Here is a 26,808-nt window from a genome sequence, read left to right as displayed (position 1 = left end):
AAATATACAGTAAATACTCCTGACCTTGGATCTGGCAATACTTTCTTAAATGTGACACCAAAACTACACACAAGTCAAGAAAAAATAGAGACACTGGACTTCACTGAAATCAAAAACTTTTATGCTGCAAAGGACATTTTCAAGAAAATGAAAAGAGGCAGCTCACTGAATGGGAGAAAATATTTGCAAATCATATATACCTGATATCAAATATAATAAAGGACTTGTATCTAGTACATATACAACTCAATAATAAATAAAAAACAATTAAAAATGGGGGAATGCACAGGTTGCAAGATGATGGGCAAAGTGTATAGGGTTTCTTTTGGGGATGATGAAAATGTTCTAAAATTAAATGTAGTGACGCCTGTACAACTTTTTGCATATACTAGACCACTGAATTGTACCCTTTAAATAAGTGAATGACTGATAGGTGAATTATACCTCAATAAAGCTGTTACCAAATATATATACATATATTTTTATACAAAAAGGTAAAAGAACAATTTCTGAAAAATGAGAACCACTATGAACCAAAATGCTACATAAAATATTCAGTCATTCGACAAACCTTTATTTAGTTGGTACTATTTGCCAAACAGAGGGGACACAAAGATGAATAAGACAAAAGAACCACAAGGCATATATGTGTTAGCTTTGTGTGTGTGTATTAGGAATCGTATTACAAGATCTTTGGTAACTGAGAGGTCAGAAAGTAATTTTTCAGGCAGAGGGGAGGACAACGTGCAAAAATACAAAATGGTTTAACAACAACGTAAGATGAAAGTGAAGAAGGCACGAGCCAGGTTACGAACACCAAACTAAAGAGCTTAGACTTCCTCTTAGAGGTTATCAATAGGGAGCTATGTTGATGGCATTTAAGACAGTTTGGGACAGATGGACTACGGGACAAGATCAGGTGAGTGTGTAATTACTCTGTATCTGTGTAAGGTGAAGTGAAAAGGTGGTACCACAAAAGAACCACATTAACCCTACCAATGATTTCCTTTACTGTAAATGAAAATCTGTGTTTTTAGCAAATACTTATCAAGTATTTACAGGCTTTCTTCAGAGATACTGTGGGTTTGGTTCAAGACCACTCACAGCAAGGCGAACATCGCAATAAAGTGAATCACACAGATTTTTTGGTTTCCCAGTGTATGTGAAAGTTATGTGTACACTACACTGTAGTCCAGTGTGCAGTAGCATTATGTCTAAAAAATAATGTACATACCTTAATTAAAAAATACTTTATTGCTAAAAAATGTTAACCATCATCTGAGCCTCAGTGAGTCACAATCCTTCGCTGGTGGAGAGTCTTGTCTTGATGTTGATGCTGCTGACTGACCAGGGTGGATGCTGAAGGCTGGGGCGGCTGGGGCAGTTTCTTAAAATAAGACACCAGTGGGGCTTCCCTGGTGGCGCAGTGGTTGAGAGTCCGCCTGCCAATGCAGGGGACACGGGTTCATGCCCCGGTCCGGGAAGATCCCACATGCTGCGGAGCGACTAGGCCCGTGAGCCATGGCCGCTGAGCCTGTGCGTCCGGAGCCTATGCTCCGCAACGGGAGAGGAAGCCTGCCACATCAATCAACTTTTCCTTTCACAAACAATTTCTCTGTAGTATGCAATGTTTGACAGCATTTTAACTACAGTAGAATTTCTTTCAAAATTGGAGTCAATCTTCTCAAACCCTGCCACTGCTTTAACTAAGTTTATGTAAAATTCCAACTTCTTTGTTGTCATGTCAACAATTTTCACAGCATCTTCACTAGGAGTAAATTCCATCTCTAGAAACCACTTTCTTTGCTCATCCATAGGAAGCAACTCCTCAGCCATTCAAGTTGTACCATGAGATTGCAGCAATTCAGTCACATCTTCAGGCTCCACTTCTAATTCCAGTTCTCTTGCTATTTCTACCACATCTGCAATTACTTCTACCACTGAAGTCTTGAATCCCTCAAAGTCATCCATAAGGGTTAGAATCAACTTCTTCCAAACCCCTGTGAATGTTGGTATAGACCTCTTCCGTGAATCATGAATGTTCTTAATGGCATCTAGAATGGGGAATCTTTTTTAGAAGGTTTTCAATTTACTTTGCCCAGATCCAACAGAGGAATCGCTACCTATGGTAGCTATATCCTTGCAAAACGTATTTCTTAAATAATAAGACTTGAAAGTCGAAATGATGCCTTCCTTGATCCATGGCCTGCAGAACGGATGTTGTGTTAGCAGGCATGAAAACAATATTAATCTTGTTGTACATCTCCGTCAGACTTCTTGGATGAATTGTCAATGAACAGTAATATTTTGAAAGGAAGCTTTTTTTTTCTGAGTATTAGGTCTCAATAGTGGGCTTAAAATATTCAGAAAACCATGTTGTAAACAAATGTATTGTCAGCCAGGCTTTGCTGTTCCATTTATAGAGAGCACAGGCAGAGTAGATTTAGCATCACTGTTAAGAACCCTAGGATTTCTGGAATGGTAAATGAGCACTGGCTTCAAATTAAAGTCAACAGCTGCACTAGCCCCTAACAAGAGTTAACCTGTCCTTTAAAGCTTTAAAGCCAGGCACTGACTTTTCCTCTCTAGCTATTAGAGTCCTAGATGGCATCTTCTTCCAATGTAAGGCTGTCTCATCTACAAGAAAATCTGCTGTCTAGGGTAGCCACCTTCATTAAACCATCTTAGCTAGATCTTTCGGATAACCTGCTGCAGCTTCTCCATCAGCACTTGCTGTTTCACCTTGCACTTTGATGTTATGGAGACGGCTTCTTTCCTTAAACAACATGAATCGACATTTGCTCGCTTCAGACTTTTCTTCTGCAGCCTCCTCATCTATACCACCCTTCACAGAATTGAAGAGAGTTTGGGCCTTGCTCTGGATTAGGCTTTGGCTTAAGGGAATGTTGCAGCTGGTTTGATCTTCTATCCAGACCACTAAAACTTTCTCCACATCATTCATGTGTTCACTGGAGAAGCACTTAATTCCCTTCAAGAACTTTTCCTTTGCATTCACAACTTGGTTAACTGTTGGGCACAAGAGCCCTAGCTTTTAAAGGCCTGTCTTGGCTTTTGACATGCCTTCTTCACTAAGCTTAATCATTTCTAGCTTCTGATTGAAAGTGAGAGATGTGACTCTTCCTTTTCCTTGAACACGCAGAGACCATTGTAGGGTTATTAACTGGCCTAATTTCAATATTGCTGTGTCTCAGAGAATAGAGAGGCCCAAGGAGAGGGAGTAAGCTAGGGGAACAGATGGTTGGTAGAGCAGTCACAACACACAACAATTACCGGTTAAGTTCACCATCTTATATGGGTACAGTTCGTGGCACCCTAAAACAATTACAATAGTAACATCAAAGATCACTAATTAAAGATCACCATAAAAATATAATAATAATGAAAAAGTCTGAAATAGTGCAATAATTACCAAAATGTAATACAGAGACACAAAGTGAGAAAATACTGTTAGAAAACTGGCTGACGGACTTGCTCATCACAGGGTTGCCACAAACCTTCAATTTCTTTAAAAAAAACAAAAAACACCAGTATCTGTGAACCACAATAAAGTGAAACACAACAAAATGAGCTGTGCTTGTACTGAGTACTGATCAACTATACATACAAGTGTGGCATTTTCTTCTAGGACAACCTCAACATTATTTATAGATTCAAAAGGAGACACCCAACAGAAACTGAAAATTAAGAGTTCTCTATTTATAACCTGAACGGAAAAGTGTTCAATTTCATCAGTGTTAACTGGGATCAGAGCTGAGAATAGAAATTGGTGATGCTTCCACTCATTTCTCCTCCTATTGAACCCGGAGAAAAGTAAGGTATAAAAAGAAAAGTGGAATGAAAGAGCTAAACTTCTACAATATTTAATAATGGTAAAACTAAAATCTTGATTTTGACACAGAGTATTTGCTGGTTAAAAGTCATCTACTTTGAGAGCTCCAAGATGGCGAAAGAGTAAGACGCAGAGATCACCTTCCTCCTCACAAATACGTCAGAAATACATCCACAGGTGGAACAACTCCTACAGAACACATACTGAACGCTGGCAGAAGACCTCAGACCGCCCAAAAGGCAAGAAACTCCCCACGTACCTGGGTAGGGCAAAAGAAACAACAGAGACAAAGAATAGGGACAGGACCCGCACCAGTGGGAGGGAGCTGTGAAGGAGGAAAGGTTTCCACACATTAGGAAGCCCCTTCGCTGGCGGAGACTGTGGGTGGCGGAGGGGGAAAGCTTCGGAGCCGCGGAGGAGAACGTAGCCACAGGGGTGCGGAGGGCAAAGCAGAGAGATTCCCGCACAGAGGATAGGTGCCGACCGGCACTCACCAGCCCGAGAGGCTTGTCTGCGCACGCGCCGGGGTGGGCGGGGCTTGGAGCTGAGGCTCCGGCTTCGGTCGGATGCAGGGAGAGGACAGGGGTTGGCGGCATGAACACAGCCTAAAAGGAGCTAGTGTGCCACGGCTAGCCGGGAGGGAGTCCGGGAAAAGGTCTGGAGCTGCCGAAGAGGCAAGAGACTTTTTCTTCCCTCTTTGTTTCCTGGTGCGCGAAGAGACGGGATTCAGAGCACGGCTTAAAGGAGCTCCAGGGACGGGCACGAGCCGCGGCTATCAGCGCGGACTCCAGAGACAGGCATGGGACTCTAAGGTGGCTGCTGCGGTCATCAAGAAGCCTGTGTGCGAGCACAGGTCATTATCCACACCTCCCCTCCAGGGAGCCTGTGCAAACCCGCCACTGCCAGGGTCCCGGGATCCAGGTACAACTTCCCCGGGAGAATGCATGGTGTGCCTCGGGCTGGTGCAACCTCACGCTGGCCTCTGCCGCCGCAGGCTCTCCCCGCATCCGTGCCCCTCCCTTCCCCCGGCCTGAGTGAGCCAGAGCCCCCCCAATCAGCTGCTCCTTTAACCCCATCCTGAGTGGGAACAGACGCCCTCAGGCGACCTACACGCAGAGGGGCGGGGGCACATCCAAAGCTGAACCCCGGGAGCTGTGCGAACAAAGAGAAAGGGAAATCTCTCCCAGCAGCCTCAGGAGCAGCGGATTAAAGCTCCACAATCAACTTGATCTACCCTGCACCTGTGGAATACCTGAATAGGCAACGAATCATCCCAAATTGAGGAGGTGGACTTTGAGAGCAACGATATATATATATTTTTCCCTTTTCCTCTTTTTGTGAGTGTGTATGTGTATGCTTCTGTGTGAGATTTTGTCTGTACAGCTTTGCTTTTACCATTTGTCCTAGGGTTCTGTCCTTTTTTTTAACTTAAAAATTTTTTTTAAATTATTTTTTATTTTAATAACTTTATTTTATTTTGTTTTATCTTCTTTCTTTCTTTCTTTCTTTTCTCCCTTTTCTTCTTAGCCATGTGCAGGACAGGCTCTTGGTGCTCCAGCCAGGCATCAGGGCTGTGCCACTGAGGTGGGAGAGCCAACTTCAGGACAGTGGTCCACAAGATACCTCCCAGCTCCACGAAATATCAAATGGCAAAAATCTCCCAGAGATCTCCTTCTCAACACCAGCACCCAGCTCCACTCAAGGACCAGCAACCTTGAGTGCAGGACACCCTATGCCAAACAACTAGCAAGACAGGAACACAACCCCATCCATCAGCAAGGAGGCTGCATAAAATTATTAAAAGGCCACAGACACCCCAAAACACACCACCAGATGTGGACCTGCCCACCAGAAAGATAAGATCCAGCCTCATCCACCAGAACACAGGCACTAGTCCCCTCCACCAGGAAGCCTACACAACCCACTGAACCAACCTTAGCCACTGGGGACAGACACCAAAAACAACGGAAACTACGAACCTGCAGCCTGTGAAAAGGAGACCCCAAACACAGTAAGTTAAGCAAAATGAGAAGACAGAAAAACACACAGCAGATGAAGGAGCAAGATAAAAACCTACCAGACCTAACAAATGAAGAGGAAATAGGCAATCTACCTGAAAAAGAATTCAGAATAATGATAGTAATGATCCAAAATCTTGGAAATAGAATGGAGAAAATACAAGAAATGTTTAACAAGGACCTAGAAGAACTAAAGAGCAAGGAGAAATGAACAACACAATAAATGAAATTAAAAATTCTCTAGAAGGGATCAATAGCAGAATAACTGAGGCAGAAGAATGGATAAGTGACCTGGAAGATAAAATAGTGGAAATAACTACTGCAGACCAGAATAAAGAAAAAGAATGAAAAGAATTGAGGACAGTCTCAGAGACTTCTGGGACAACATTAAATGCACCAACATTCGAATTATAGGGGTCCCAGAAGAAGAAGAGAAAAAGAAAGGGACTGAGAAAATATTTGAAGAGATTATAGTTGAAAACTTCCCTAATATGGGAAAGGAAATAGTTAATCAAGTCCAGAAGCACAGAGAGTACCATACAGGATAAATCCAAGGAGAAACACGCCAAGACACATATTAATCAAACTATCAAAAATTAAATACAAAGAACAAATATTAAAAGCAGCAAGGGAAAAACAACAAGTAACACATAAGGGAATCCCTATGAGGTTAACAGCTGATCTTTCAGCAAGCCAGAAGGGAGTGGCAGGACATACTTAAAGTGATGAAAGAGAAAAACGTACAACCAAGATTACTCTACCCAGCAAGTATCTCACTCAGATTTGATGGAGAAATTAAAAGGTTTACAGACAAGCAAAAGCTAAGAGAATTCAGCACCACCAAACCAGCTCTACAACAAATGCTAAAGGAACTTCTCTAGGCAGGAAACACAAGAGAAGGAAAAGACCTACAATAATAAGCCCAAAACAATTAAGAAAACGGTAATAGGAACATATGTATCAATAATTACATTAAATGTAAATGGATTAAATGCTCCAACCAAAAGACATAGACTGGCTGAATGGTTACAAAAACAAGACTCATATATATGCTGTCTACAAGAGACCCACTTCAGACCTAGGGACACATAAAGACTGAAAGTGAGGGGATGGAAAAAGATATTCCATACAAATGGAAAACAAAAGAAAGCTGGAGTAGCAATTCTCGTATCAGACAAAATAGACTTTGCACAGCAAAGGAAACCATAAACATGAAGCAACTGACAAAGGATTAATCTCCAATACACACAAGCAACTCATGCAGCTCAATATTAAAAAAACAAACAACACAATCCAAAAATGGACAGAAGACCTAAATAGACACTTCTCCAAAGAAGATATACAGATAGCCAACAAACACATGAAAGAATGCTCAACATCATTAATCATTAGAGAAATGCAACTCAAAACTATAATGAGATATCATCTCACACCGGTCAGAATGGCCATCATCAAAAAATCTACAAACAATAAATGCTGGAGAGGGTGTGGAGAAAAGGGAACCCTCTTGCACTGTTGGTGGGAATGTAAATTGATACAGCCACTATGGAGAACAGTATGAAGGTTCCTTAAAAAACTAAAAATAGAACTACCATATGACCCAGCAATCCCACTACTGGGCATATACCCTGAGAAAACCATAATTCAAGAAGAGTCATGTACCAAAATGTTCATTGCAGCTCTATTTACAATAGCCAGGACATGGAAGCAACCTAAGTGTCCATCAACAGATGAATGGATAAAGAAGATGTGGCACATATATACAATGGAATATTACTCAGCCATAAAAAGGAACAAAACTGAGTTATTTGTAGTGAGGTGGATGGACCTAGAGGCTGGCATACAGAGTGAAGTAAGGCTGAAAGAGAAAAACAAATACTGTATGCTAACACATATGTATGGAATCTAAAACAAAAAACGAAAAGAAAATGGTCAGAAGAACCTAGTGGCAAGACGGGAATAAAGATGCAGACCTACTAGAGAAGGGACTTGATACGGGGAGGGGGAAGGGTAAGCTGGGACAAAGTGAGAGAGTGGCATGGACGTATTATACACACTACCAAATGTAAAACAGATAGCTAGTGGCAAGCAGCCACATAGCACAGGGTGATTAACTCAGTGCTTCATCATCACCTAGAGGGGTGGGATAGGGAGGGTGCAGGGGAGGGAGATGCAAGAGGGAACAGATACGGGGATATATGTATAAGTGATTCACTTTGTTATAAAGCAGAAACTGACACACCGTTGTAAAGCAATTATACTCTAATAAAGATGTTAAAAAAAAAAAGTAATCTACTTTTCCAAATGTGCTTTCCTGTTCAACTGTTATTACTTAAAACTATATAAATGCTCAAGAGTAGTTGGCAGGGAAGACTGGGATCTTGTAAGTGATAGAAGACACTCTTCTGTCTAGACAACAAGAAGCAAAATCAAAAGAAACCAAATTCAAAACCCTGCCAAGGACCAATATGGAATTAATAGAATTTCTACAGGTTGTACTATCTATTCCAAAAAAAAAAAAATCTGTTATTTAGTAAAGCATCATAGAAGCCCTCAATCTTCTGAGTCTGTAAGAAATAAAATATAGAATACAGTACTGCTTTTAAAAAACAGAAACTCAAATTCCTTCTAATTATCCTGAGGGTACAAGAAGAATAAAATGTAATTATGGTCAATTAAACTATTTAACTCATATCTCTGCACCAGAAAAGTAAAGCTAATGAGCTCATCCTAGGAAATTCAACTCACTTGTCACATTCTGATGTTTTAGTCTCATCTGAAAAAGCACCAAATGAAAATACAGCTGCAAATTTTGAATACATAGTGAAACAGATAACCTTTTGATTATTCATATAATTAAGAGGTTTGCTAGTTTTTAAAATGGGAGTAAATGAGGAATGTTTATTTAAATAATGACATTTGGTAGACACTCAATTTGACCACCAACTACCTCTAAGCTTAACCTGGATCCAAGACTGCAGACGGGTTTGGGGCTATACAGGTAGTCCTGAGGCTCTGCCTGCAGTTCACTTTACAAAAGTGGGTTCATGTGAAAGTAGAGTCCTATTTTTTTAATTGGCTTTTGGCTTATTCTGAACCAAAGGTCCAAATTCTGAAAACTGCAATCCAAAGGTAATATCAAAAGTGTACAGATGGGGCTTCCCTGGTGGCGCAGTGGTTGAGAGTCCACCTGCCGATGCAGGGCACGCGGGTTCGTGCCCCGGTCCGGGAAGATCCCATATGCTGCGGAGCAGCTGGGCCCGTTAGCCATGGCCGCTGAGCCTGCGCGTCCGGAGCCTGTGCTCCGCAACGGGAGAGGCCACAACAGTGAGAGGCCCGCGTACCGCAAAAAAAAAAAAAAAAAAAAAAGAAAGAAAGCAACATGTTCTGCATAAAATATAAAAGATTACTGTATATCCTTCCAGACTAGACAGCTTAACACTATTATAGACATCTGTATTCCAAAACTGTTAAATTCACTAACAGTAGTAAATTCACTAAAGAAATTAGTTGCTTTGAAAAATATGAAGACTGTTTCATGAGGGTAATAATGGCCTATATTGTACTTTGGTACAGAAGAAGGATGATACACTCTTTTTAAAATATTTTTCAAATATCTGAAATTGACCATCTAATATGTTTTTTCATGAAAATTATAGTTATTTGCTCATTTATTCAACAAAGACTGATTGGACATCTATCATGTGCTAGTCCTATGCTAAGTATTAAGGATAAAAATAAAAAGTAAGAACCTCTGGTCTTATGGAACTTCAAATTCATTTAAAAGCCATCCAGATACACCCTTGATCTAAAAATTTAACATTTTTATAGGGAGGAGAAGAGACATAACTGATAGCTACCTTTCATTTTCTTTTTAAATCTCTATTCATCTAAAACTTATCCAGTATTATTCCTTGTAATAAAGAACTTTTCAGTGAAGAAAATAATCTAGTGGAAAGTAAAAAGAGAAAAGGACTAAAGTGAAAATAAAATGAGATTTTGCTTAAGTTCTTTGCAATTTTACATTTTTATCACATGATTAAAAATTAGAACAACCTTTCTGGGGTAAAAAAAAAGAAAACGATATTTGTCACAAACTTTAAAAATCACATATTTTAGTCTGGTAATTCCACTTCATCAAAATCAAAAATGCAAAGATTTGGACACAAATATGTTTATAACTATATGAGAGAAAAATAGAAAAAAACCCTAAATATCTGAGAATGGAAGAAAGATAAAACAATTACAGTTTATCAACATAACAGTCTATTATGCTGTCAATAAAGAGATGTTTGCCAAGAAATTTTAGAGTAGAACATTTATCATATAACTTTAAATGATAAAAGCAGAACATAAAACTATATATATCCTAAGATTAACTATATTAAAATACCTATATGCACAGAAGAAAATCTATAAAATTCTAAAAAATCTATTGGAACTGTGACAAAATATTAACAGTTATCTGGGTGAAAAACTGAAATTTCACAATGCATATTAGCATATTCAAAGATTCTAAGGATTCCTCAAGTAAAGAAATATATTTGACTTTCATCACTGATTAATTGTAAAATACATTTGACTTTTAACACACCAATTGGTATAATCACCAATTCAGAAAGTCCAAAAAAAGGAAACATTACATTTAAGTAAGTGGCTAACACTTGTGGTCTCCTGAAATTAATAATGCACTATATTATAATTGGCAACATTCCAACCTTAAGACATTTCTTTCAAACTTTAGCAAGTGTGATTTAGAAGGTTTAATTTCACACACTAAAATCTTTTCTCAAAAGATGCTGAATGCTCACTTTGCTATTAAAAAAAAAGCCTGCAATTAACTAGCTACTTTAAACAGATTTTCTATAGCAAAATAAACATTAAATCTTCTGCAGAAATAATTTGGAGATATTTTTGTAGGTGTAACAGCCAGAAATCAGAAGAGTGAACTTTAGGAATCCAATTACAGAAATGTTGACTTCTCAGGAAAATTTTTACAATCTGAAGTGAGCATGAAAAGCAATGTAAGAAAGTCCTCTGACCAAGGCTAATCACTTTGGAGCTCATGAGTAACATCATAGTACACCATGGACTTAGACCAAATAATGAAACGCCAAATGGAAAATGGCACAAGTCCATGGACTGTAAATACTGTATCAAAAGAAAATAAAGGAAAAACTCTTTCATTAGAGCAATTAAAAGTGCAGTTGTAGTACCAGTAACTATGATGAATAAATCAGTTCAGCAGTTCTAAGAGTTGACAGCCACTGTTTAAACACATTCTTCATTGGCAATAACTTTAAGTTTAAAAGCTGCCTGTAGGTTTCCTTAGCTCCTAAACTTTTTTAATCACTAAAATGTTTTGGGATGGTGCAGTTGGTTATAACCCTATCCCCTGAAATTTTCACATGAGGCATTTAATGATTAGGTGTCTACCTGACCCATTATATTATGTTACGGTACCCAATAAAATACAGATAAATACTGCAAATATTCATACCAATATCGGTATTCATACCAATCAATGTCCCCGAACTTTAGACCATAAGTTCCAAAGAACTGAAGTTTCTACTAACCCAACATCAATCATTCTTCATTCTATAATTCCATTTGTCAAATTATTCATACAAAATGAGCATGTTCTGCTACAGAGCTTCTGAAAAACCCCAAAGTTGAGCTTTCAGTAGTAAATTTGAAAATGTTTCAAAAAGAATTCAAAATCACATTAAGCAGCCTAAACTAGCAGTTAGTCCTTGGGAATGTTCTTATCTCCAGGGTACTGTTTCCCAGCCTAAACTTACAAAACAACTGTGTTCTATAAGAAGCTAACAAGTGCCTGCTTCACTTAGCTTTTGCTAATGACCATAAAATTTAGTGGCTCAAAATAACTTTATTATTTCTGACAATTCTGAGGGTTAACTGGTTTCTCCTGGTTGGGGCAAACTTTGATTGGAGTGGGATAGTCTAGCATGGCATCACATGTCTGACAATTGGTGATGACTAGAATGAGGGGATCTCAACTAGGAGGGCTCATCCCTGTTCACACAGTCTCTCATCCTCCAGGAAGCTAGTACAGATTTCTTAACAAAGCTAATGCAATGGCAAAGACCAGCAAGAGAAGGCAAGCCCTAAGCGCTTTCAAGCCGGCTTGCATTATGGCTGCTAACACTCCACTGGCCAAAGCAAGTTACATGGCCAAGTGCAGATTCAAGGATGGAAAACTTGACTCCCTAGCGTTTAGAGTAGGAGCTACAAGACTGCAGTGCAAAAGGGCAAACACAGTGAAGGGAAGAATTTGTGGTCATTTTTTGCAATCTACCACACTGCAAAATGCTGCAAGTCTCTGCTCCACATGGTCCATGGTGAAATAAGTTTAAATAACAGCTCTCTTTTGACACTTCAAAATACATATTGACATATTACAATATAATATAATGCAGAACACACTGCCAATGCTTGTTTCAATGTTCATTTTCTAAAAATATTAATATATTCAAAGAAAACTATAAAGCCATCCCCCACCCCCGAATATTAGGCCCATGTGTGTCACAGGTGACGTAACAGGCGGTCCATGCATAAAAGGTAACTTCTGTTGCCCTTGTGGTGATCTCACTGAAAACTCTACAGAGACAGTCAATGATGAAGTATATGTAAAAGAACCCAAGGAAACATCAAGCGTCATTAGTAGAAAGTATCATAACTAGAAGATTTTTTTTTGTTCTAAAATTAGCCTAGTTGACATTTTCTGGTAAAACTAAACATGGAATTAGTATACAACCCAGTAACTGTACTACACTTGGGTATTTGTTCCAGAGAAATAAAAACTTATATTCACACAATACCTGTAGAAAAATGTTCATAGAAGCTTTATTCATAATAGCCCCAAACTGGAAACAAGCCAGATGTCCTTCAACTGGTGAATGGTTAAACAAACTGTTGTACACATATACCATGGAATACTACTCAGCAAAAGAAAGGAACAAACTATTGATATAAAACAACTTGAATGAATCACCAGGGAATTACAGTAAGTGAAAAAAACTAATCCTAAACAATTATATAATGTATAATTCCATTTATATAACACTTCTGAAATGACAGAATTTTGGAAATGGATGCATGAACAAGGTGGGTGTAGTTTTGAAAGGGCAAAGCAAGGGATTATTGTGGTGATGGAAATCCTCAGTATCTCGATTCTGGTGATGGATACACAAAACTTTACATGTAATAACACTGCACAGAACTAAATACACAGACACAGACACACACGTACACATAAATGAGTACAGGCAACACTGGGGAAATCTGCAAAAGATCGATGATTCTATCAATATCCTGCTTGTGATATTGTATTATAGTTTTGTAAGATGTTTACCATTGCGGGAGGGACTGGGTAAAGGATACATACGCTCTCCCTAAAGTATTTCTTACAACTGTACTAAATCTACAATTATCTCCATAAAAATTTCAATTAAAAAAAATTTTTTTTAAGTTTAGCTTAGGAAGGTAGTTTCCCTGGGGTCTTAGTTTCTTTCAGAGTTTAATTCAAACAGTGTGGCTAGCATGAGGGTACAAATGACTTACATTTGGGACATCAATTGCTACCTCCCTCATGGCACTGGGCCTGATGTCATTCATCCCCTGCAAGAAATCTTTCAGAGTAATCTTCACCAACCCAGCCATCTTGCTGTCAGGGAGGTTAGGGTGTTTCCTCAAAACTCTCCTCAAGGCATGAAGACCTGTAAAGAGAAAAGTAACACAAGCTTTGTCTTCCACCTCATAAATACACACTGAACCATTACCAATAAAATTAATAACAAAAAACCCAAAGCTCATGCATATTATAACATTTAAAATTTTGTGTGCTTGTGCACGTGCGTGCGTGCGTGTACAGTGGCAGGAGGGTGGAGAGGGAGAAGGGATAATGTGGGGGATGAAGGCAAAAATCTAAATGCTTAGTTTTGGTGGTAAAAATATGACAAACTGGGCTTCCCTGGTGGCGCAGTGGTTGGGAGTCCGCCTGACGATGCAGGGGACGCGGGTTCGTGCCCCGGTCCGGGGGGATCCCACATGCCGCGGAGCGGCTGCGCCTGTGAGCCATGGCCGCTGAGCCTGCGCGTCCGGAGCCTGTGCTCCGCGACGGGAGGGGCCACAGCGGTGAGAGGCCCGCGTACCGCAAAAAAAAAAAAAAAAAAAAAAAAAAAAAAATGACAAACTGCTATGAAATATGAAAAGACAGATATTTTACATATGTGAAATAAAATTTACAAAACAACTTCCGCAAAAAAGACCATAAAGGTTTGTCAAAATAATCTGTTTGGAGAATTTGTTTGAAAAGAGTAAAATATTAAACCAGTAACATACCTTTCGCCCTGCCCTTTTTGTTAATACACACAAACCAGAGTTACAAGTTTTGTAAGGTATTGGCAGAACATCTTGAAGGAAATGTTCAGTTGGCAGTTAGAAATGTGGTTTTGGAATTCAAGACAGAATCAAACTTCAGAGTTATGTATATACACACGAGATCTGATATTATAGGAGTAGAAGAGACCTATAAAAGGGAAGCTAGAGGGATCAGGGATGGAAGAATGAGGGTTGACGTCTCAATCTTAGGGAAGTCGATCATTTGAGGAGTATAGGAACAAACGATGGTTTAGGCAGAGATAGAGAAGTAGAATCAGAATAGTAAAATACCACAAAGCCAAAAAGATGATCAACCAAGTCAAATTTAGAGAGATGCAAAATAACTTAAAAGAGATCATGCTGACCTAAAACATTACCTACGTTAGGTTCTTTGTTTTTGCTGTTTGCTTGGAGTTTAAGCACTGATAGGACTGAATGCCCCAAGCCATCCCCTCATCCAAGTTCCCAGATTTAGAGCCCCTTTATCTATGACAAAGACCTCTAGTCTAGAGGGCAGCAAAGTCCCTATGTGTTCTTTGCCTGAGGGTATTTTGTAATGAAGTGCTACATTTGTGTTCTAGTACACAATGAAGTTCCACTTTGAAGAATTTTAGTCTCAGAGACCTCTTAGAAATCCAGTCTGAATAACTGAACTTGCCCTGGGACACCAACAAGCTCCATCATTTTTAATGTCTTTTGTCTAAAATGTTATGCCTCAGTGAATTTTTACTAAATTTAAATACCATAATTGTCATCTTACTTGCCTTCATTTATTTGAACTTTGAAACAGAAGCATTGGTTCAAGGAAGGAAAACACAAACTGCCCCAAACAGAGGTTTGGATATCTTTGACTACTAAGGAAAAACAGTGAATAATACACCACTCAGAAAATAGATCCACAGTAATCTTTCCCAAGGAAAGCTATCATTGCAAGTCTAATATTCATGGAGGTCTCCGAGACAGTAGGTTAACCAGAAAAAAAGCTACAAAAGAGGAAACTGAAGATATATGTAAAAAGATCACTATTTTCTATGGAAAATTTCTTAGGCCATACTCTGCAATCTGAAATCTATGCCACTTATTTAAGTCTATCTTACAAATATCTATATGGTTTTCTGCCTTCCAAAAATGTTGAAAGATAATTCTTAACATCTCTCACATTTCTGCTCATCTTTCCAGCAGAAGCACTAACTGCCTCTGTTCAGACTATCTTTTCAAGGATGTCTGTGTACAGGAAGACAGAGTGTCTCCCTCCAAAGCAAAGGGCAGATATGCTTACTGCCCATTTCAAAAGATTAAGGTTCCCTAAGCTCAAGGTTCTCCTGTAATGCCACCTCATAAGGACTCAGATGTCACCCAGCCCTTTTTGTATCTCTTTGTGAGAAGTGAGGCTCCGGGAGCTGGTGCAAATGCTGCTTCTCTGGCTACTTCTGTTGCTATAAGTAGTAGTCTATCCTTTGACTCTGACCCAGGAATACTGTGTCTTCTGAAAGCAGTTGTGAAACTTGTTAAATTGCAAGTAGGATAAAATCGCAAACCTTCACAGTTCTTGACATGAAAATAAAAGTTTACTTTAAATTAGGTTGTTTCACTGCCCAACATACCTTTCAAATGGTGCAATCATAAAAAACTAAATAAATAAATCCTCAGTAATAAGGCACTGTGTTGTATTAGACAGCACCTTGGTGACCTGAAAGAATTAAAGCAGTTCTAAAAAATCTTACATAAATGGAAGTGATCAAAAGACCAAAAGAATCTAACACTTCATGTCCCAAATGGCTATCTGGCAATACTTGTCAATATTTCTAATTTAGACCAGATACCTTACTCCTACCAGTACTGATATACTAGAAACTGAAACAAAGGAAGTGGTCTAATAATTTTCCCACATTTACGTCACAAGGCATAAAGTGGGACAATAAAGGAGACTGATTATTTTCATTTGAGAAAGGGATTTGGAAAGAGCAGCAGCCACTCATGAGGCAGGGACTGGCAGCCTACTGAGCTGGGGACAGCCCTGCCTCCAAGTAAGTCAGAAAGGGAAAGACAAATACCATATGATACCACTTATATGTGGAATCTAAAATATGACACAAATGAACCTGTCTATGAAACAGAATCACGGAAATAGAGAACAGACTGGTGGTTGCCAAGGGTGAGGAGGTTAGGAGAGGGATGGAGTGGAAGGCTGGGGTTAGCAGATGTAGGCTTTTATACAGTAAGTCCCCTACATACGAACCTTCAAGTTTCGAACTTTCAAAGATACGAACATGCATTTGCACGTCTGATCACGTAAGTCTGTTCACGTGTCTGGAATACATTGTAACATGCATGCATCCTCTACAACAGGTTGAGCTTTTGTGTACTTTACTGTAGAGTACTGTATAGCAGCCGTCCCCAAACGTTTTGGCACCAGAGACTGGTTTTGTGGAAGACAATTTTTCCACAGACCAGTGGGGGGTGGGGGGGGATATGGTTCAGGCAGTAATGCAAGCGATGGGGAGCAGCAGATGAAGATTTGCTTGCCTGCCTGCCGCTCGCCTCCTGTTGTGCAGCCCAGTTCCGGGACCCCTGCTGTATAGAGTACAGTAGTACAGTATCTTTATTTCAAGCCCAGGATGTTGGGAAGCAAGTGTGAAAGCAGCGGTGATATAGGTGGTACTGCTAAGAAACGCCAAGCAATAACGATGGAAACAAAAGTGAAAATAATTGAGAGTGGAGCGACAACAGGAAGAATAAGAAACTGAAGAACCGAAGAGATTCACGACACAGGAAATGGCAAGGGGATTTTCTTTATTTGAGGAGGCACTGTTAGTTTTTGAGGCACAGAACGCAAACATAGAACAGTACAGGAAGCTTGCAGCCGCCATTCAGAATGCAATCCAGTGCTACCGTGTCATCTATGACAAGAAAAAAAAGAGCTACTACCCGGACGTCACTGGATCATTTTTTCAAGAGGGTAGATAGAATTGAATCCAGCAAGGAACCAGAACCTGTGCCATCGACGTCAGGCGTGAGTGAAATTGCAGCTTGCCCTCCGTCTCCTACTGCTGATGATCCTTCAGCTCTGACATCTCCCACCTCCTCTCCCTCCTCTAGTCAGTAACTCTTCTTGCCTGTTCACTCAATGCCAGCCCCTGTATGCCAGCTGTTGTACTCTACTACTGTACTTTTCAAGGTACTGTACTATAAGATTAAAAATGTTTTATTTTTTGTGTGTTTGTTTTTTATGTATTATTTGTGTGAAAAGTATTATAAATCTATTACAGTACAGTACTATATAGCTGATTGTGTTAGTTGGGTACGTAGACTAACTTTGTTGGACTTACAAACAAAATGGACTTACGAATGGGCTCTCGGAATGGTACTCATTCGTATGTAAGGGCCTTACTGTACATGGAATGGATAAGTAGCAAAGTCCTACTGTATGGCACAGAGAACTATGTTCAATATCCTATGGTAAACCATAATGGAAAAGAATATTTTTTAAAAAGTGTATATATATATATATATGTATGTATAACTGAATCACTCTACTGTACAGCAGAAGTTAACACAACACTGTAAATCAACTATACTTCGATTAAAAAAAAAAAAAACTGTGTCTTCTGCAAGCACCCTTAGCAGTCAGCCTCACCAAAACAGAAGGACCCATGCAGCTCATGTAGGGCTCACACCTTACACCCTAGAGTGACCAGGGTCCCCAACCCCTGGGCTGGGGACTGTTAGGAACCAGGCTGCAGAGCAGGAGGTGAGTACCGGGCGAGCGAGCAAAGCTTCATCTGCCGCTCCCCATCGCTCGCATTACCGCCTGAACCATCCCTCCCCCCTACCACACGCGAAAAAATTATCTTCCAAGAAACCAGTCCCTGATGCCAAAAAGGTTGGGGACCACTGCCCTAGAGCATATAGCTCTAGTGACCAGAGGGGAGTGTGCTGCTGGGCCCCATAGAATGTCACCTACAAAAGGCCACTTCTCCAAAATCAGCCAACATAACTGACCTACCCAACACAGAAAAAAAAACACAGCAAAATCTGCAAAATGAGGAGACAGAGGAATATGTTTCAAATAAAGGAACAAGACAAAGGACTCAGAAAAAAGGCTAAACAAAGGGGAGATAAGCAAGCTACTCAGTAGAGAGTTCAAGGTAATAATCGTAAAGATGCTCAGCGAACACAGAATGGATGAACACAGTGAAAATTTTAACAGAGAGAAAATATAATGAAGAAAACAAAGGTAAAGAATACAATAACTGGGGACTTCCCTGGTGGCGCAGTGGTTAAGAACCCACCTGCTAATGCAGGGGACACAAGTTTGATCCCTGGTCTGGGAGGATCCCACATGCCGCAGAGCAACCAGGCCCGTGAGCTACAACTACTGAGCCTGCGCTCTAGAGCCCACGAGCCACAACTACTGAGCCTGCATGCTACAACTACTGAAGCCCGCACGTCTAGAGCTGGTGCTCCACAACAAGAGGAGCCACCGCAACAAGAAGCCCATGCACCACAATGAAGAGTAGTACCCACTCGCCACAACTAGAGGAAGCCTGCACGCAGCAACGAAGACCCAATGCAGCCAAAAATAAATAAATAAAATAAATTTGTAAAAAAAAAGAATACAATAACTGATAAAATCCAATATATACAAACAGCTCATAAAAATCAAAGAATATATATGTACACACACACACTCACAAACACACATACACACACACAGGAATATTATTCCGCCATAAAAAAGAAAGAAATACTGCCATTTGCATCAACGTGGATGGACCTAGAGAATATTATGCATAGTGAAACAACTCAGACAGAAAGAGACAAATACTATATGACATCACTTACATATGGAATCGAAAAAATAATACAAATGAATGTATAAACAAAACAGAATGAGACTTAGACACAGAAAACAAACCTGTGGTTACCAAAGGGGAGAGGGAAGTGGGGTGGGACAAATTAGGGGTATGGGCTTAACAGATACAAACTACTATATACAAAATAGATAAGCAACAATGATTTACTATACAGCACAGGAAAGTACACCTATTAACTTATAATAACCTATAATGGAATATAAACTGAAAAAATACTGAATCATTATGTTATACCTGAAATTAACACAACACTGTATTATAAATCAACTATACTTCAAAAAAAAAGAATACAATAACTAAAGTAAAAGATATGCTAGAAGGAATCAACAGTAGATTACATGATACAGAAGAATGCATCAGCAAACTGGAAGACAGAGTAGTGGAAATCACCATGTTCTAAATAGTTGGGACCTAGAGAAAAGCTGCAGGAATAGTTTTGCCTCCCCTCGCCAATAAAGCCGAGGACTATTCTTTAAATAAAGTAAAAGATCTGCCCAAGAAGAGCTTCTAATGAAGTACTGGAATCAACAAGAGAAGCTGAACAGAGGCTGTGATAACTCCAGAGCTCACGATACCCATGCAGAGGTAGCAGGGAGGGGAGGGCAATCAGGATGGAATAGCACACAAAATCATTCTACTTATTTCTCATAATTCTTTTCTTCTTCCATTCATTTCTGTCTAATCTTTATTAAATCTTTCTGTTTTTTAGGGTTTATTATTTTTTTAATACTAATGCACAGCTTTTTATTTCTCAACCTTTCTTCATTTCTAACATAAGAATTTCAGGTTGTAAATTTCCCTGTAAGAATTCCTTTAGCCACATACCACAGATTTTGATCATTCAATTCCAAATAGCTTTTTATTTGCATATTACAGTTCAACCAATAATTTATTTAAAATATTCTAATTTCCAAACTGTTAAGGTTTTTTTTTTTGCAGTACGCGGGCCTCTCACTGTTGCGGTCCCTCCCGTTGTGGAGCACAGGCTCCGGACGCGCAGGCTCAGCGGCCATGGCTCACGGGTCCAGCTGCTCCGCGGCATGTGGGATCTTCCCGGACCGGAGCACTAACCCGTGTCCCCTGCATCGGCAGGCGGACTCTCAACCACTGCGCCACCAGGGAAGCCCCGTGAAGGTTTTTTAACTGACTGAATTTAACTTAGAGAACAAGGTTTGTATGAAATGAACTTTTCGAATGGCAAATTCATAAACATTCCCTACCTGTTTGAATATGTATATATGTTATTGGTTCAGTGTTCCAAATACATATCCATTAGATCAAGCTTGTTGATAGTGTTCTTCAAACCTTCTCTATCCTCAACGACTGACAGAGATGTGTTAAAACTCACTAAAATGGTTGTTCTGTTCATTTCTCCTTGTAGTTACAGATATTTTTGTTTTATGTTTCAAAGCTACCCTGTCAAGTACATCAGATTTAAAAGTTATAACTTCCCAGTGAACTGAATGTTTTATCAATATACGGTAGTCATCCTTATCTTAAGGAATGAGTTTTGCATTAAAATTATTCTAATCCTTACCACTTCCTTTTCTTGCTTTCTTTGAGACTCAATCTTTTGTGTTTTTCACATTCCATTTTGCCTTCTATTTAGTTTTAAAGTTATACACTCTCTATTATTTTAATGGTTATACTAAAAATGTTAACATACATATTTAAGTATAGTTAATCAAAGTAAAGTTAATCATGAGGCGGCAAGGAAATTAACAGGTAAGCCAGTGACATAGATCTCCACATTATTCTTCCGCAGACAAGGTTTTTTAACAGCCAGAATGAACGTTTGTTTTTTTTATCTCTACCGTGTCATTATTTCCTCCATTCTATATTTTATTTGCATCTACTTTTCTCTTTCACCAAAAACTTCCACTAGTGTGGTTCTGTCTCTTGAATGGACCTTGGTCTGACTTCATAATCTTAAAAATCTTGTCAAAGAATGAGATTATTTTAAACTTTGCTGTTTTGTTCTCAAGTCTATTGACTCTACCCTTAACATTTTAAATTTCTTTCATGTTTGGGCTCACTGTATTGCTCTTTTCCAATTATCTGAGTTGAATGCATTTATTTTTAACCCTTCCTGTTTCCTGATAACTGTTTTTGTTATAATTCCCTCTTAGATAAAATCTAAAACAGAGTTTTTACTACCATTCTATTCTTAACATTTAGTTCCTTATATAATTTCTTTTGCAGCTCACACAGAGATTAAATGAGCATTATGTAACTTAGTTTTCAGTTGTACCAGTTACTAAATTATTGATTTTCAGCTCCAAAACCATACTTCTAAACTTGGCTTTGTGATACTTGGGGCTGAGACTCTGCAAACTACACTTTGGCTCCATGGTAGGCTTTGCCAATGATAGAGCAAAGCTCTAGAGAGAGACTGCAGATGAAGGGGAGAGAAGAGACTAACTCTTTACTTCTGTGGGCTTCCTGTCTGTCTGCTATTCCTGTGACCACCACTCTAGCAACCCCTAAGAGACATCAGCACCAACCCACCAGTGCCACATTCTCAGAGGTCTGAGCCAGCCTTCAAAATATCAGGCAGTTCTTCAGAGGTCTGAGTTCTAGATTTTAGAAATCCCAACCTCTTTCCTTTGTTTCCCCAGCCTTACAGGTGATAGTAGCTTCTCAGTTAGTAATTTTATAATTTGTTATGAATGCTTTATAGTAAATTCTCTCTACAAAAATGAGTGGTAGAGGTTCTATCTCCTAACTGGATCATGACACAAATAACAATCGTATGGAATTTTTAAGAAATATCCTTTTTTCCCATTATAATGCAGACTGAGGTGTTTCTTTTTTAATAAATTTATTTTATTTATTTATTTATATTTTTGGCTGCGTTGGGTCTTCACTGCTGCACGCAGGACTTTCCCTAGTTGTGGCGAGGGGGGGCTACTCTTTGTTGCGGTGCACAGCCTTCTCATTGCAGTGGTTTCTCTTGTGGCGGAGACAGGCTCTAGGTGTGCGGGCTTCAGTACCTGTGGCTCGCGGGCTTCAGTACCTGTGGCTCGCGGGCTCTAGAGCGCAGCCTCAGTAGTTGTAGCACACAGGCTTAGCTGCTCTGGGGCTTGTGGGATCTTCCCCGACCAGGGATCGAACCTGTGTCCCCTGCATTGGCAGGAGGATTCTTAACCATTGCGCCACCAGGGAAGTCCCCCAGACTGAGGTTTTTATAAGTGAGAGCAAAACTACCCAAACATTTTAAGAGGCTAATATAACCTAGACTCCAAAACCAAATATGAACAAGAAAAAAATGCCTTTTACTTACAGACATGGGACAAAAGTTCTAAATAAAATATTAGCTGACTAAATCTAACGGTGCATTAAAAATTAGATTTCACAATCAAATAGAGTGTATCTCAGAAATGAAAGGCCAGTTCATCAAAAAACCTAACTCACCACATTATTGAGATTATATAATTATTTTTACTAATGCAGAAAAAATATTTGATAAGATTCAACATCCATTTATAATGATAAAAATAATGCTAAATACTCTTAGCAAAGTGTACTTAAGACTACATTCCAGAAATCTTTAGCAAATATTACACTTGATGAAAAAACTTTATATGCAGTCTCTTCAAAACTGTCAACAAGACAAGGACGCCACTATCACTACTACTGGATAATTCAATTGTAGAGTCCCTGGCAATTAAGAATAGAAAAAATGAGACTGAGAAACAGCCAAAAGGATGGAAAGAAATAAAACTGCCATTATTTGCATATGACAATAATTTACCCAGAAAAGCCAAAAAAAAACTATTAGAATTATGAGATAAGCAAGGTAGACAACCTGCAAAAAATAATCAATATAAGCTTTTTCCACACCAAGAAAAGCAATTCTAAAATATAGTAAGAAAAAAAGATACCATTCACAACAATGACAAAAATAATAAAAGTATATAGGAATTTTCCTAACCAAAAACGTAACACCCCTATGGAGACAATTCTAATAAAAAGGAAAATATGAACACAAGGGAGACATCCCATATTCTTGAATGGGATGACAATACAACAAAAACATCGATTATATTCAAAATAATCTATGTATTGTAAATGCGACCGCAGTCAAAATGTCAGTTGTGTATTTTTGCTAAATTAGAACAAACTTTCCCTTAAAATATACTGTGGAATAAAGGTCTATACATAACTAACTCAACAGTAATGCAAATAAATAAGATTTACCTTACTGGATATTAAGATATAATTAATAGTATTAAATATGTGTTTAAAAGTTATAAGACTATATAGACCACACTGAGACAGAATAGAGTTGAGATAATCCATACATGTATAATATTAATATCTGATAAATTTACAATAATATATCATAAATCAATGAGGAAAGGACAGGCTATTTAGTAGCTGGAAAATGAATAAGAGGAAAATTGGCTCATTGTGTAGATCCCTAGCACTGGGTCTCTAATGATCTTTTCTGGTAGACAACATTACATACATGTTGTCACACTTCATTGCTGGAGGATTTTTAAAATGTCCTGTGTGACTCCACAGGGAGAGGACTCTTGGAAGCTTATGCCTATTTTTTTTCCACACTTTGCGCTATGTGCCTTGGGCTGCTTCTGCTTGGTATCATTTCATTGAAATAAATCAAGGCCATGAATACAACTATATGCTGAGTCCTGTGATGACTCCTAGTGGGGCATCAAACTTAGTGGTTTGTAACAGGGACCACCAAATATGTAGACAAATATAAATGAATAATAATTGAATAAAACACTAATAATAGTGTTTTTGCAGTAAAGAGAATCAAAGTGTTCCCAAACTGTTTGCACTTTTCTTGCATTAGTCTCTAGTAAGCCAAGAAGACATACTGTAGTATGTAAGATAAATACTAAAAGATGAGTAAAATACATAACTAAAAAGATAACCATAAGATGAGGAAGTAACAAAAATACTTGACTATTCCAAGAGAAGACAGTAAAAAAGATGAAAAAACATACAAGTGGGACAAATAGAAGGTAAATTAAACCTAAGTATTTAAGATATTACCCTAATTATAAACATATCATGTACTTGAATTAAAAGACTGACAGCATCAGATAGATGAAAATAATAAAACCCAAATTTGTGCTGTTTACAAGAGTCATATTCTGAAATATAAAAATACAGAAAGGTTGAAAGTAAAATAGAAAAAGGGTACCATGCATGTAAAAGGAAAATAGTGCATCTATATCTACTATCAAATAGACTTTAAGAGGTATTACTAGACATTTCAGGATGATAAAAGGGTCCATTCACCAAGAATACATAAAATTCTAATACATGCCTAGTAAAAAAGGCTCAAAGTATAAACAGCAAAATTAAGCAGAACTAAAAGGAGAAACAGACAAATTTGCAGCCTTACTTGCAGATTTTAACACACTTCCCTCAGTAACAAAAACAAACAAAAAATATATATGTAGAAGTTATAAAAATAAAATTAACTCACCTATCTTAATTGGCATATATACAAAACAATAAATATCCAAAATAGTAAAATATCCATGCTTTCAAGGGTACCTGGAAGGAGTACCAAAACTGACCACAGGGTGGGACACAAAGCAACTCTCCACAGATTTCAAGGATTGAAATCATAATGTTTATGTTCTCTGATTACATGAGACTTAATAGCAAAATCAGTAACAAAAAGATACCAAAAATACAAATATCTGGAAATTAACCAAAACATTTCCAAATAATTCATGGTCAAAAAAAAAAATCCAATGAAAATTGTTAAGTTTTTCAACTGAATAATAATGAAAATATAACATGAAAATTTGTGGGATGCTACTAAAGCTGTACTTAAAGGGACAATGACAGGCATAATGCACATATTAGGGAAGAATAAAGGGTGAAAGTCAATGAGGTGCTCATCTTATAAAACAAAGAATAAAATAAACCAGAAACAAATAAACAAAACAAAACAGTGGAAAGGAAATAATGAAGATAGGAACAGAAATTAATGAAATGGAAAACTAATGTGCAATTAAAAAAACAAATCAATAAAGCCAAAGGTTTATTTTCTGAAAAGGCTAATAGAGATAAATCTCTGGCAAGACGAATCAGGGAAATGTGAGAAAAGACACACATTACCAACATCAGGAAGCAAAAATGACTACTGAATGGTCTACACTACAGAACCCACAGGCCATTGAAAAGATAATAAGAGGATATCAGGAATAACCTTATACCAAATAACTCAAAAATTTAGATGAAATGAACCAATTTCAAGGGGGGAAAAAAGCTTATCAAAACAAAGTACATTAATTGAATATTCCAATAGCTATTAAATTCATTATGTAATTAAAATCTTTCCAAAAAGAAAATTCTAAACATAGATGGCTTCATTGGTTAATGTTACAAAGTAGTTAAGTATGACTATAACACTAAGCTTACAAAAACTCTTGCAGAGAAAAAAAGAGGCCAAGATAATTCCCAACTTGATTCATGAGGCCAGCATAACCCTGTTCCTCAAATCTTAAAAGGACATTACAAGAAAACTGCAGACTGATATCTCTCCTGAACATAGGTGCAAATATCCTAAACAAAACATCAGCAAAAATATCAATATGTAAATAAAGGATTATACGTCATGACAAGATGGCTATATTCCAAGAATGTAAAGTTAGCTTAACATTTGAAAATCAATCAACATCATGTTCCACATTAATAGAATAAAGAAGAGAATATGATTATCTCAATAGACCCAGAAAAGGAATGTCATAAAAATCAATATCATTAATTATAAAAACTAGGAACAGATGGAAATTTTGTTACTCTATCATATTAGCTACAAAAAAACAAAGAGCAAATATAATTCTTAATAGTAAAAGGTTAAAAATTTTCTCCCTAGGATCAAGAATGAGATAAGGATAAGTACTGTTATCACTTCTATTAAATACTATGTTAAAGATCCTAACCACTACAACAAGGCAAAAAAAGAAGTGTAGAGGTTAAAAGGAATGAAAACTGTCATTATTTGCAGATTGTATACACAGAAAACTTTAACATGACTACATACATAAAAACTCAACCAATTTCCATACACACTATTAAAATTAATATGTGAATTTAGCAAGGTAGGTAGACACAAAGTCAATACATAAGAGTTTAGTTTTTCCAGATACCAACAAACACAATTAAAGTGAAACTTTACAAGATGCCATTTATAACTGCATTAAAAAAAAACTTAGAATTAAAAAATAACTGCATTAAAAAAATACCTTAGAATAAATCTAATGAACATTATGCAAGACTTCTTCACTTAAAACTATAAAACTTTGAGAGAAATTAAAGACCTAAAATACATGAAGGGATCTACCACATGGTAGATAACTTGTAGATATTAACTTTCTAATTCTCCCTAAATTGATCAAGAGATTTAATAATTCCAATCTAAATCCAATTTTGTTTTGTCTTGGAGGGGAGGGAGTCTGGCAAGCTGATTTTCAAAGTTCTAAGCAAATGCTAAGGCCCAAGAATAGTCAAGACAATCTTGAGGAAGAAGAAAAAAGGTGCACTTACCCAAGGCTTAAGTGATTAAAGATATTTCAGTATTTTGCACAAGGATAAAGAGATCAATGAAACAGAACAGAGAATTCAGAACAAACCCAAACTCTTGATTTATGACAAAGGTTAGTTAACA

General features: G+C 38.0%; 1 protein-coding gene across 3 annotated transcripts in view; it reads right to left on the bottom strand.

Annotated features, from left to right (window-relative positions):
* The window catches only part of SPATA5 (spermatogenesis associated 5), a 351,881-nt gene that overhangs the window by 294,141 nt on the left and 30,932 nt on the right, over nt 1-26,808 (bottom strand). For all 3 annotated transcript variants that reach the window (XR_007477250.1, XM_033419372.2, XM_004265109.4), the window contains exon 10: nt 13,453-13,607. Coding sequence is in view for 2 of the 3 variants with exons in the window: in XM_033419372.2 (XP_033275263.1) it covers nt 13,453-13,607 (155 nt within the window). In the remaining variant the exon portion in view is untranslated. The remainder of the gene's footprint in view (nt 1-13,452; nt 13,608-26,808) is intronic.

The sequence above is a fragment of the Orcinus orca genome, chromosome 4, assembly GCF_937001465.1.
Source record: "Orcinus orca chromosome 4, mOrcOrc1.1, whole genome shotgun sequence".
Classification (NCBI taxonomy): Eukaryota; Metazoa; Chordata; class Mammalia; order Artiodactyla; family Delphinidae; genus Orcinus; species Orcinus orca.
Note: the sequence above shows the minus strand (reverse complement) of the source record. Positions and strands in the feature narration are given on the sequence as shown.